This window comes from Eubalaena glacialis, chromosome 1, assembly GCF_028564815.1.
Source record: "Eubalaena glacialis isolate mEubGla1 chromosome 1, mEubGla1.1.hap2.+ XY, whole genome shotgun sequence".
Classification (NCBI taxonomy): Eukaryota; Metazoa; Chordata; class Mammalia; order Artiodactyla; family Balaenidae; genus Eubalaena; species Eubalaena glacialis.
The window spans coordinates 228954277-228966941 of record NC_083716.1 but is presented as its reverse complement, the minus strand read 5'-3'; the positions used below and the strand labels follow the sequence as shown (position 1 = coordinate 228966941).

At 41.5% G+C, this 12665-nt stretch overlaps 1 protein-coding gene across 1 annotated transcript in view; it reads left to right on the top strand.

The window, feature by feature from the left end:
- Positions 1-12665, top strand: part of COL4A4 (collagen type IV alpha 4 chain) — a 138716-nt gene that overhangs the window by 107145 nt on the left and 18906 nt on the right. Inside the window, exons 35-40 of the mRNA XM_061187994.1 lie at positions 410-517; positions 1090-1197; positions 8796-8867; positions 10040-10168; positions 10261-10374; positions 11642-11797. Coding sequence (XP_061043977.1) covers positions 410-517; positions 1090-1197; positions 8796-8867; positions 10040-10168; positions 10261-10374; positions 11642-11797 — 687 coding nt within the window. The remainder of the gene's footprint in view (positions 1-409; positions 518-1089; positions 1198-8795; positions 8868-10039; positions 10169-10260; positions 10375-11641; positions 11798-12665) is intronic.

Genomic DNA, 12665 nt, shown 5'->3' with positions numbered 1-12665 from the left:
CAAGAGTTAGAAATAACATGGATGGCCAACAGTAGAGAAAATTAGATTAATTAATTTAATTAGGGTTAACTCAATAAGCTATCAGCCGGTTATTTAAAAACAATAATTAGGAAAATGATATCAAACTTGGAAAATTACTTATGATACAATGCTAGCTAATTAAAAAATCAGAATATAAAATTGTAGGCCTTATTTGCACATTTGTTATACATATGAAACACTGTGTTAAATTGGTGGGATTATAGGTGTTTTGTTTTCCATTTTTCCTTAATGTTATCTTTTCAACAGAAAAATTGTACATGTAAAAAAGTAAGAATAGAAAAGAAAGAGCTGAAGTTGGAGGTTTTATAGATTCACCACCTTGAAGAGCAACTACAACTACTCAGATGTTTGGTCTTTCTTTCTTTAGGACATTTGGGAGCACCTGGAGAGCAGGGCTTGCCCGGTGTTCAAGGACCTGGAGGACCACCCGGAAGGCCAGGACTGCCTGGCTCCTCTGGACCAGTGGGGTGTCCAGGTACCTTGAAAGGAGCCTGGAGAGTTCCCGGACACTCATCTATCTCTTGGTGTATGGGAAGAAGCTGGCTCTGCCATTTCCCCGACCTGTGACTTTGGACAAGTCACTTAAATGTACTATTCCTCACCTGTAAATTGGAGATAGACCAATATCACTGAGTTGGTCTGGGAGTAAACGAAGACAGCACCTGTCACGCACCTAGGAAGATACCAGGCACAAAGTGATGGTCTGACAGAGGAAAGCTCCTTTCCAACCTTCCCTAATGCACCTACCATTCAGGAGGCTGGTTTCCTTTTCTCCTTTAGACTTAAGCCAAACAGCACACATTCAACACAACATTTTCACGGCTCCTCCTCTTGCCAATTCAGAATCAAGTGAAAATTTCAAATCATAATTGGCAACTTTAATCACCCAAGTGTATTTTCTCCTCTTGAGATTCAGTTAGGAGGTCTAGAAAGAAAAAGTAATAAAACAGTATCCCAGTTACCCATAGATTAAGAATATGGATGACCTTCCCATTTAACGAAACTCATATCATCTGGGTGTCTGCAAAGCCTCCCTGTCGTCCTCAGGTAATCCAGGGCTGCCTGGGCTGCAGGGACATCCAGGAGAAATGGGGGATCCTGGGCCAAGAGGCCTCGTGGGGGATCCAGGGGCACCAGGTCTTCCGGGAATAAAAGGTAAGTCAAAAGGAGGCCCGACCCATCAGAAAGCTCCAGTGATGCTCCCACAAGTTCACAGTGCCTTTCTAGCACCCCAGTGACATGCTCTGGGGCCTGGCTCTTTCCAAGGATGCCCGTTGCCGCCTCCTGTTCTTTCTTACTCGGGCAGCACTTGCCTGGTCTCTTGACCCGCTCTACCAAAATGATGCTGCTGCCCCCTCATTTTTTTTTTAACATCTTTATTGGAGTATAATTGCTTTACAATGTTGTGTTAGTTTCTGCTGTATAAAACAAAGTGAATCAGCTATACATACACATATATTCCCATATCCTCTCCCTCTTGCGTCTCCCTCCCACCCTCCCTATCCCACCCCTCTAGGTGGACACAAAGCACCAAGCTGATCTCCCTGTGCTATGCAGCTGCATTTCGCCTATTGTTTTCCATGATGTTCCCGCCTTTTCATTTATTCTTTCCCCAGATAGTCAAGCTCCTGTTGTGTCCTAGATTCTAGGACACAATTAATTGTGTGATACTAGGCACACAATTTTGAAGAAAACAGACATGGTTCCTGCCTTCACAGAGCTCACAGTTTAGTAGGGGAGACAGATATTAAATGTATTTTTGTCAGTTGTGAAAAGGAAAAGGAAAAGGAGAAGAATAAGATGCTATGGAGAAAGAGGAATTAATATTTATTATCTTTGTTTGATAGAGAAACATTTTTTTCCTGGTTAAGTTTTTTCCCTTTAAAAGTATAGTAGACTGGTAATAATATAAGTCTGGTGGAATAGAATAGAATAGAATAGAATAATTTGTTATTAACAAATATTCATGCCCCTCCATACAGCCCTGGTACTTATGCCTTTTCAGCCCATTTCTTTCATTTTAGAAATTTTTTTTTCCCATGGGTACCTTGTGTATACCTCTAGCATAACACTTACGTTGTATCATATTTGTTTATTTAGAGGTCTTTTTTAAAAAGCAAGAATCATTTTTTAATGTTGAAGTATAGTTGATTTACAATGTTGTGTTAGTTTCAGGTGTACAGCAAAGTGATTCAGTTATACATACATATATATCTATTTTTTTCAGATTCTTTTCCCTTATAGGTTATTTAAAAATATTGATTTTAGTTTCCTGTTCTATATAGCAGGTCCTTGTTGGTTATCTATTTTATGTATAATAGTGTGTATATGTTAATCCCAAACTCCTAATTTATCCCTCCACCCCTTTCCCCTTTGGTGACCATAAGTTTGTTTTCTATGTCTGTGTGTCTATTTCAGTTTTGAATATAAGTTCATTTGTATCATTTTTTTTTTTAGATTCCACATATAAGCAACAACATATCATATTTGTCTTTCATTGTCTGGCTTACTTCACTTAGTATGATAATCTCTAGGTCCATCCTTGTTGCTGCAAATGGCATTATTTCATTCTTTTTTATGGCTGAGTTATATTCTACTGTGTATATGTTACCACATCTTCTTTATCCATTCATCTGTCAGTGGACATTTAGGTTGCTTCCATGTCTTGGCTATTGTAAATAGTGCTGCAATGAATGTTGGGGTGCATGTATCTTTTTCGAATTATGGTTTTCTCTGGATATATGCCCAGGAGTGGGATTACAGGATCATATTGTAGCTCTATTTTTAGTTTTTTTTTTTTTAATTTATTTATTTTATTTTTGGCTGTGTTGGGTCTTCGTTTCTGTACGAGGGCTTTCTCTAGTTGCGGCAAGCGGGGGCCACTCTTCATCGCGGTGTGTGGGCCTCTCACTATCGCGACCTCTCTTGTTGCAGAGCACAGGCTCCAGACGTGCAGGCTCAGTAGCTGTGGCTCACGAGCCCAGTTGCTCCGCGGCATGTGGGATCTTCCCAGACCAGGGCTCGAACCCGTGTCCCCTGCATTGGCAGGCAGATTCTCAACCACTGCGCCACCAGGGAAGCCCTATTTTTAGTTTTAAGAACTATTTTTTGTATCCTTGGTACCAGTATATTCCTAGTAAGTCTGTTGGTTGGTTATTGTAAGTATTTATTTATTTATAGAAATAAAAATTTAAATATATTTATAAATTTAAAAAATTTTATAAATTTATTTTTATAAATAAATACAATTAATTAATTAATGGAAAAATAGAGAATGAACAACTGAACAAGCAGCTATGAGGTTGAGAGTCTGTCCTCACTTCGATCAATAGTTGTAGGGTCCGGCCTTACTTGGTAGATTTCTATAACTGAGACCCCTCTATCTCCCTCCTCCTTTTTCCTCCCACTTACCTTCTGCTTGTTGGCCCATACATACACTAAATTTTGGTAAAATAAAAAGTACTTCCTCTCAGAAGAATTGGAAATCCCTTCTTTTGGGCTTAGTCAGTCTATTGTTTTGAAAATCCAAGTAATGTTTCTCCATACTCTCACCTCTTCACTCATCAGATAGATTTCAAATAACTCCAGTTTTCCAGCAAGTAGTAGTGTGGTGGTAAGTATTACCTGGTGCCTCTGTAGAGAGGGAAACCATTTAGTTTGAAGAGTTGGTACACTTACGAATTTCTATGCAGCCAAATAACTAGACGGGAAAAGCTCCCACCACAAGATATCTTTGTACTGTTCCTCTTCCTCTTCACTGGCATTTTTAGTATTGTGAAGTATAGTGATTGGTGATAAATTTAGGGTTCCAAGCAAAATAATTTTGTATTTTTAAGAGTTATTGTGGCTGTTATTATTGTGGCTGTGGTTATTGTGGCTGTTTCCTGTCTCTGGCAATCCCTGTAGCCCTGGCGGGATATTATTTGATGCTCTTTTGAGTGTCTGGAGGACAAAATTGATAAAGAACCAAAAGAAAACGTTTTCCATTACTTTACTTCTACTGCATCTCCACTTCTTCCTACCCTCCTAGTTTAGTGAAATGGCAAGGATTTTCAAGTGTCCTGGTGCCATTTAATGCACTCAGTTTGACTCAAATGACAAGGTTCATGTTACTATTGTTGATTCTTCCTTCCCTTGAATTAGTTCGCATTTATCACATAACTTCAGTATGTTTTTTAATAACATATCAATAACTTCAGTATGATATGTTATGAAAAAACTAATAGCTAATGAATTTGATCAAACAACAAAATTATCTCCAATTACATCATAATTCGATGCTATGAAATAATAAGTTTGTTAAGAAGGGAAGGTGAGAAAATGAATATATCAACCCAAATATTCATACCAGTGCACAGACGGATGCTGCAATGATGCTTCCTGACCATGCAGGGACACTGTTTCCCTGCAAACAGCCCAGTGAACAGCACAGTCTTTAAAAAAAACCCCACAAAACAGTGAAATACATTCCTAGGAATGAAAACGTCTCCAATATAAATCCATTGTTGCAGTTTATCATGCTGATAGAAAAATGAACCACACTCGGGCAGAAACGCTTTGAACTGAGAAACTAAATATTTGAAGTATGTTCTAAATAAGTCAAAGGGACTGATTATCTTGTTTGAACAAACCAGCTGCTGAACTCAAAGTTGTTTGCTCCACTGGAACAAGCCATATGGACTCTTGAGTCTTGCTTGTGTTCAATCAGATTTAAACTTTAACTTCAACATATGTAAAAATGGCTTGATGCCTAGACTTAAATTTTCCAGTACCTATGCCTCTAAAAGGAAGATGCTCGATTTCCTAATTAGGCATTCATATAAGAATGTAACAATGGAGGGCTTCCCTGGTGGCGCAGTGGTTAAGAATCTGCCTGCCAATGCAGGGGACACGGGTTCGAGCTCTGGTCCAGGAAGATCCCACATGCCGCGGAGCAACTAAGCCCGTGTGCCTCAACTACTGAGCCTGTGCTGTAGAGCCCGCGAGCCACAACTACTGAGCCCGCGTGCCACAACTACTGAAACCTGTGCACCTAGAGCCCGTGCTCCGCAACAAGAGAAGCCACCGCAATGAGAAGCCCGCGCACCACAACGAAGAGTAGCCCCTGCTCACCACAACTAGAGAAAGCCCACGCGCAGCAACAAAGACCCAACGCAGCCAAAAATAAATAAATAAAATAAATAAATTTATTTAAAAAAAATGTAATAATGGAAACCTAGAATGATAAGCTTTAGCATGAGAATGTGTAAAGAATGTGGACTGGGTTATTTTGGTGGGTGGCAGGTAAACTATTTCATAAGAGAAAAGCACCTAGAAATGCCTTTTATCAGCATAGAAATGCCGGGCACCTTACAGCTGTGAAAACCACAGAAATATCCTCCCTCCTTTTCTGCTAGTGTCCTCCCTCCCCCGCCTCCACGGCACTTACCACTCTTGAGGTAATTGCCTGTTTGTTCTGTCAAGTCAGGGATTGTTTCTCTCTTGCTCCCATTGTCTGGTCAGCTCCTGTCACTGAGCGCATTTGGGGACTGAGACTTCGCTGTTAGAGGACCATGTCTTAGGCTCTTGTGTGTCCCCTTGGTAGGCACTCGTGTATTTTCTGAATTAAAAAAGAATTCAATCTTATTTCAGAATCTGTTTTGATACGTTTTCCACTTTGTTCAACCTTTACCTGTAGTCACAAAGAAAGATCTCTCTTTCCCATCGGCTTTCAAGTTAGGGTGACCAGCTGTCCCGTTTTGCCTGGGACGGAGGGGGTGCTCAGGACACAGAACTTCCAGTGCTAGAACTATAAGAAAGTCGCCGGCAGACAGGGACGAGTTGGTCACCCTAGTAAAATTATACACCTGTTAAAGGTCCCTGGGGATAGAGTAGCATTTTCAGGCTTTAGAACAAAAGAAAACCTCAGAGAGGGAATCTGGTCACGAAGAGTCAACTGGCTCACATAGATAGAAGCTGCTATTATGATTATGGCTGGGGTTGGAGAGTAGATTCTCCGACTAGAGGGAGGGCACCCTGGCCTGTGAGTGCAGCAAGATGCGGCCTTAAATGATGGTTGTTAAGCCTGAGGACGACCAGAGAGGTGAATAGAAAATGCTCATTACCAAGGAATGTGCTTTGTGAGACTAATTACCTCGCCTCTGCCTGGTATATATTTTATGCAAGAACAACTTTTTGATTTAGAGATGGGTTGGATAAAAAAGCTTTCAGTAAAAAGGAAAAATTGCCCTTAAAACCCTACCCAGATGTAGCTGCATTCAATTTAGAAAGATAACATTGGGTCAGATAAGGGTCAGCCAGTTCAACAATGGCGAGAGGCTGAGGCTGTGACAGTGCAGGACCTGGATGTGTTGATGTGACAATGGAGAGTTGGCAGGAGCTGAGACATCCCACCCCCAGCCAAGTCCCCAAGCCATCAATCTTGGTGGCTTAAGCTGGAGATCAAAACACATTGAAATAGCAGAGTAGTCTCAAAAAATGTCTTATCATTTCAGATAGATGGCAATAAATATCCAGATTTGGCAGATGAAGAAGGTCTGTGTGTTCTTTTGGTGCAAACTTGAAACATTTGCTCATAAATAGGAAAGAGAATTGGAAAATAAGCTCAGCCAGAACTGATAAAAGTGGTTAGGAAATAAGAGCTTTAGGGAAAAAAGGGTGCATTCCCCCCCTGCCTTTTTTTTTTGGTGCAAGACAATATGGCTTATTCCCACCAATCTAACGTTTAGATTTTAAAAGTAGAATAACTCTGTTTCTAGTACTGATAAAAAATAAAATGGAACCAACTAACTGTTCCATCATCCAGTAAGAAGTCTACAGAGGACTTGCTTTAATGAAGAGATAATAATTAGCACTTGAATTCTTTATATGCAAATGGATAGCACTAACTTCCCCAAATCTTACTCATCCGATAAATCTATCAATGAAAGATGTGACATGCAAATAGAGATTGGAATCCACCCTTCTTTATAGCTTTCTCTCCACCTGTTCAATCCCTCACCCTCCCTGTTCCACACTTGGTCATTCACTGATTCATTCATTCACTCACTCATTCATTCAACAAACACTTATTGAGCACCTACTGTGTGTCAGGAGATATGCTAAGTGGCGGGACAGAACAACTAATAAGACCTGATCTCACACTCAATTAATTCATCCAAAGTAAACCAGCCACCACAGACAGGATTGTTGTACAGAGTAGGATGGGCCTGGCAGAAGGACATTGAGGGAGCTCTACATAGGTGTCATGGGGGTAGATAGATGAGGGGCACTTCTCTGTGTTCGTCATAAGCTGAGGGTGTGGTTATCACAAATTCGAGGGCTGTGACCCTTAACTGAATGAATGGCTGGCTGTGTTCTGAGGGGCTTTTAGCCTCAGATGAGAAAGAACAGTTTCTGGATGGAAGATCCATTAATGAAATAGGAAGGTTACCAGGCTTGGCCAGGGGCTGAGGAGACGATTCTTTCTCCCCCATCAATCAGTGGCACATGGGTGGAGCACTTGGCAGAAGCTCAGCAGCTAGGAGATGTTCTATATCTGTTAGTTATCTGCCTCTTCCCCCCCTCTTCCTCCTTCCCTTTACTTGCTTCCTACAAATCTATATATTTATATATGGCAAATATATATAACGTATTATATATATGCTATGTGTATTATCATATAAATATAGATATAAATATCTATATATTTATCAATCTATAGGTGTTCGGCTTTCAGTGACAACTTATGTAAAGTCAGATTAGTAGATGGCTCCTTAGAGAACTATACTGACATCTGACAGAAGGTTCTGAAAGAAGATGCAGGCATCAGTGAGATCCTGTCTAATTACAGAGAATGGAGTTTTCATGATCATCATGAAATAAATTTACTAGTTGCCAAGGGGCATCAGAGTGGTTCTCTTTGAAAGAAGGGGTGGCAAAGGAACAACTGCAGCTACACCTGACCTGCAGGCCTGTTCTTTCTGAGTAACACAGTGTTCAAAAAAATCAGTAGGGTGTGTATTCCCCAGTGTGCCACCATCCCCACCTGTCCTTAACTGTCTTACTGCCTTTATCCAGATAGATTCTGAAGAAACTAGGATCTGCAGACCGTGGTAGAGTGGGAAGATCCTGGGCCTGGGAGGAAGGAAGAGGGCGTTTGCTCCCAGCCGATCCCTTTCCTTGTCTAGGATGATTTTATTGTTGTAAAATTGGAGGTCATTTCCTATACCAAGATTCAGTCATTCTAGACTATATCTGATTAGAAAGAGAGAGAAAGAAAGAGAGAGAGGTTCATGATATGGTTATAAACCATATCATGCACTGTGTTAAAACCAAAGCAAGTTATGTGATAGGATATATGCCCGGCTGAGGGATGGCGTGGGAGTTTGGGGTGAGCAGATGTAAGCTATTATATAGAGAATGGATAAACCACAAGGTCCTACTGTACAGCACAGGGAACTATACTCAACATCCTCTGATAAACCAGAATGGAAAAGAATATAAAAAAAGAATATATATGTATATATATAAAAAAAGAAAAGTATGTGTTAAGCCGTCTTAACAGAAAACATCCATCAAATGAATGTATTTAGTGATGACCACTGGCATGGATTCTGCTTTGATGGTGATGTCCAGAAGGTGAGGTCTCATGGTTCCTGCCTGGAGAATCTGTGGGTCCCCGTCAGTTAACCCTCCCCAGGACTGTGCCTGCAAAGTACAGCCGGAGGATGTACTTTGTGTACTTCGTGTCACAGACCTGTGATGTGTTTCAGGTCCCTCCGGGTCGCCCGGCCTGAACGGCTTGCACGGTTTAAAGGGTCAGAAAGGCAGCAGAGGCACTTCAGGTAAGAGAAAACCCTTTGCAAGAGGCTGAACAGCAGGCAGGGGACCATGAGAGTCTGCTGGTATTTCCTCCCTTCACAAAATTCGGATGTGAAACTAAGTGGTTTAGCTTAGATTCACAATGTTGGAACTGTTTTTAGTGCTGGTGATGACATATAAAAAAGACACTTGAGAAAACCCAATTTAAGCAGAAATGGTTGGTTAACAGTGCCTTTTGTTGATACTGCTTGTGACTGTCTATTAAAAATACTCTGAATAATCGCTTAGGTGGAGCTAGCTTCCAAAATGTTACGAAGAACCAATAAATAGTCGGGATTTGGGGGTATTGTTTTGTTTTATGTATAGTCATGCCAAGTACAACCACGTGGGTCTAATTAGTACTTCTAGCATCCTTCAATAGCCTGCTGCTAAAACAAATTACCTGAACAAATTGCTGTTATTTTTGATACCACAAATAGGCTAATCATCAACATCTAAGCTTGTTCCATTATTTGGATAGAATGCACATTGGTTGCATTAGTTTCTCAGGAAAAGAGCTCACAATCAGACAAGGTAGCTGGAATCAGACATGCAGATTTGGGGGACTGTTGGAAAAGGATTGGATTGCTGTGCTGCGTGGTTTGAATCTGTTGTTGAGGAGGGACAAAACCTTGATACGGTTTGGAAGGTCAAGAAGTAATTTACCTCACTTAGGATTCAGTTAGCGGCTCTTCCAAATAGTCTGGTAAAATGTGTGCCCTCTCCAAGAAACCAGTGAAGTTCTGCCTTTTCATCGTGAAACTGCACATTCCTTCTATTTATTTGCCAGTTTCCACCTTAAATTTCAAACCAGTTTATTCACAATCACTTATCGTCAGATCTCATTCGTTTCACTCTTTCCGTTGTAGAGGTTGAAGGGTCAGTATTGTCACTAAGCTGTTGTGTTCTTAAATCTGGGAAATAACCATAAAATAAATCAAAGCTATGCTGGACAAGTGTGACGGGTCATAAGACAGGAGACGGCGACCCAGGAAGAGTGTGCAGCCATCTGGGTCACCGTTACAGCCAATGTTGAGCCTCAGCAGAGCCGGCAGCATCCCTGTCACATGCCTATTTGGAAGCAGTTCCTTTCCAGGCCCCACAGCAGGGACACACCAGGAGACGATGCAGTGCTAATGCTGTTTTCCTCATTAAGGTTCCCATGAAACAGGCCCACCTGGTCCAGTGGGAATGCCCGGGCCAAAAGGCGAGACAGGAGACCCCGGGAGCCCAGGAATTTCTCCTCCAGGACTTTTCGGAGACAAAGGTCCCCCAGGTCCCCCAGGTAAGAAGCAGCATGCTTTGCCCTTCTCTCAGTAACTAAATCCAAGCCTTCCAAATGTAATGAGACTAACGACTGAACATGTCCCTTCTCAGGGAGACCCGGACTGCCGGGTCCTGCAGGTGCCCCAGGAAGAGCTCTTAAGGGTGACATTCCGGACCCGGGTCTGCCTGGAGATCAGGGACCTCCTGGCCCCAATGGTCCAAGAGGTATGAGAAGAATCATGGCAAAGGATGGTGATGCTCCTTTCCTTAGATGCTGCCAGCTCTGTAGGGATGGAGGAGCAGAGAATGGCCGAGTAGAAATACCTTAGCAGCCCCATCGATTTGGCAGATGGAAACAGGGGGAGTGTGGGCAGTGGTGGGCTCTCAGGACCATACCCAGGACCGGTGCTTAGGCCCCTCACTCTTCTGTTTCAACTCCATCAGACCACCTCTGACTCAGAGCAAGCCTTTCCCATTGTCGGCTTGATGCTGAGCATGAGGGTGCAGAAGTGACTAGCAGTAGGCAATCTCATCTTCCTTGTTGGTCTCAGTGTCTGCACAGAAAGCACTGCTTCTGGCCCAGAGTGACAGGACCCAGGCCTGACTCACACACAGAAACAGAGTCTCCTCATGTGCTGCTAACATTACATTTTGTTCCTCTCATCACTTCACTGGAACAAACTCTAGCCAGTCAATATTTAACAAAGTAAGACTGGACCAGAGATGGTCAGGGAGTTGGAAAAAGAGTGTGGCTCAGTGCAATTTTTTGCCAGATGCAGGCGATCACATTCCTACTAGCTCATAGAACTCTTCCAGAGAGACAGAAACCTTTAAATCTTCAGAATTTTCGTAAGGGTAGGATAAAATATATAGTTCTATTTTACACTGAAGAAAAATAAAAATGCTCAAAAATGTGCTAAGAAGTTTAGAAGCTAAGTAGGAATTGAATTTGGGCTCAATTCCCACATGTAGACTCTGGTTTTCAAATAGGATTTTAAATTTAATTGAGCGGATATTCCTTTTTCATCAGCCAGATTTTCTTAAAAGCCTATTATCTCTCTCTCTGTCCACCCATCCATCTACCCATACATTCATCTACCCATCTATCCATTTACCCATCCATCCATCCATCCTTCCATCCTTCCATCATCCATCCATCCATCATCCATCCATCCATCGTGTGAAAGCAGCAGGATGGCAATGCAAAACAAAATCATAAACTGATACTGCCAAAAGGAGTGGCTCTGAAGGGAAGGAAGACTTTGCTTAGCTCATTTTGTTTAACAGTTACTAACAGACTATTCACACCATTTCTCAACTTGGGCTCCATTAGACATACTGTTTCACCTCTGATACTACTGACTTACTTACTTATTCTAATTCCTTGCATCCCTTGCTTGTAAGCCATTAAACTCCTTTCCTTAAGAAGCTCTCAGGCAGCCAGCATGCACATTTGACTGAAAGAATCTTTTTGCCTACTCCCTGTGGTCAGGAATACCCGGGCCTCCAGGGCTCCCTGGGATTGTTGACCTTCTGAAAGGTGAACCAGGTGACTGTGGTCTGCCGGGGCCTCCAGGTCCCCCAGGCCCACCAGGCCCTCCAGGACGCAAAGGCTTCCCAGGATGTGATGGAAAAGATGGCCAGAAAGGTATGAATGCAAGTAGTTCTTTAAGTAGTACTGGATGACTTTCATTATCTAGCCCTTAAGGGTCTGGGGTATGCACCACTATGAGGTATTTCTCATTTCCTATGGAAATAGTGACTACATTTCCAAAATGTCCTGACTTTCCCAGAGTCCTAAAATTTGGGTAATAGTTGGACAAGTAAGAAGAAGAAACACAAGTTCATCTTTAGCCCCTAATAACATACTTGATAATCTTCTAGACAAGAACTAAACAATAGAAATTTAATGCAAACCACATATGTAATTAAAAGATATAGTAGCCACATTTTCAAAGGAAAAAGAAACAAAATAAATTTTCATACTTTATTTTATTTAACATAATATATTCAAATATTATTTTAACATAAAATCGATGAGTTATCAAAGGGATAATTAGGTCTGGTTGTACAAACCTAGTTCTTCTCCCAAGTAAGACACTCCTTTCTGCTGTTGAAATCTGGTGTGTATTTTACACTTATAGCACAGCACAGCTTGGACTTGCCAATTTCAAGTGTTCAATAGTCACATGTGGTTAGTGGCTCCTGTATTGGACAGTTCAGCTTTAGACTGCTGACTTTGCCTTTTTATAATCACAAAAGAGTCTCCATTACTGAATTCCCCCACTATTTAAGGCTAAAATATTTATTTTAACTAATTTTTACCTAACTGCTAATATTTGGGGACCTTAGTTTTTGGTTATGAGAATTTTAGAGAATTATGAGGTTCATAGGATATTTTGTTGAGAAGAGACCAATAAAGCTTATCCATTTGACCTCCCTTATGTCATAAATAAGGAAGCTTGATACCAGAGAAGCAAATGTTGAGCTTTGCAGGATCCCAGTAACTAGCACCC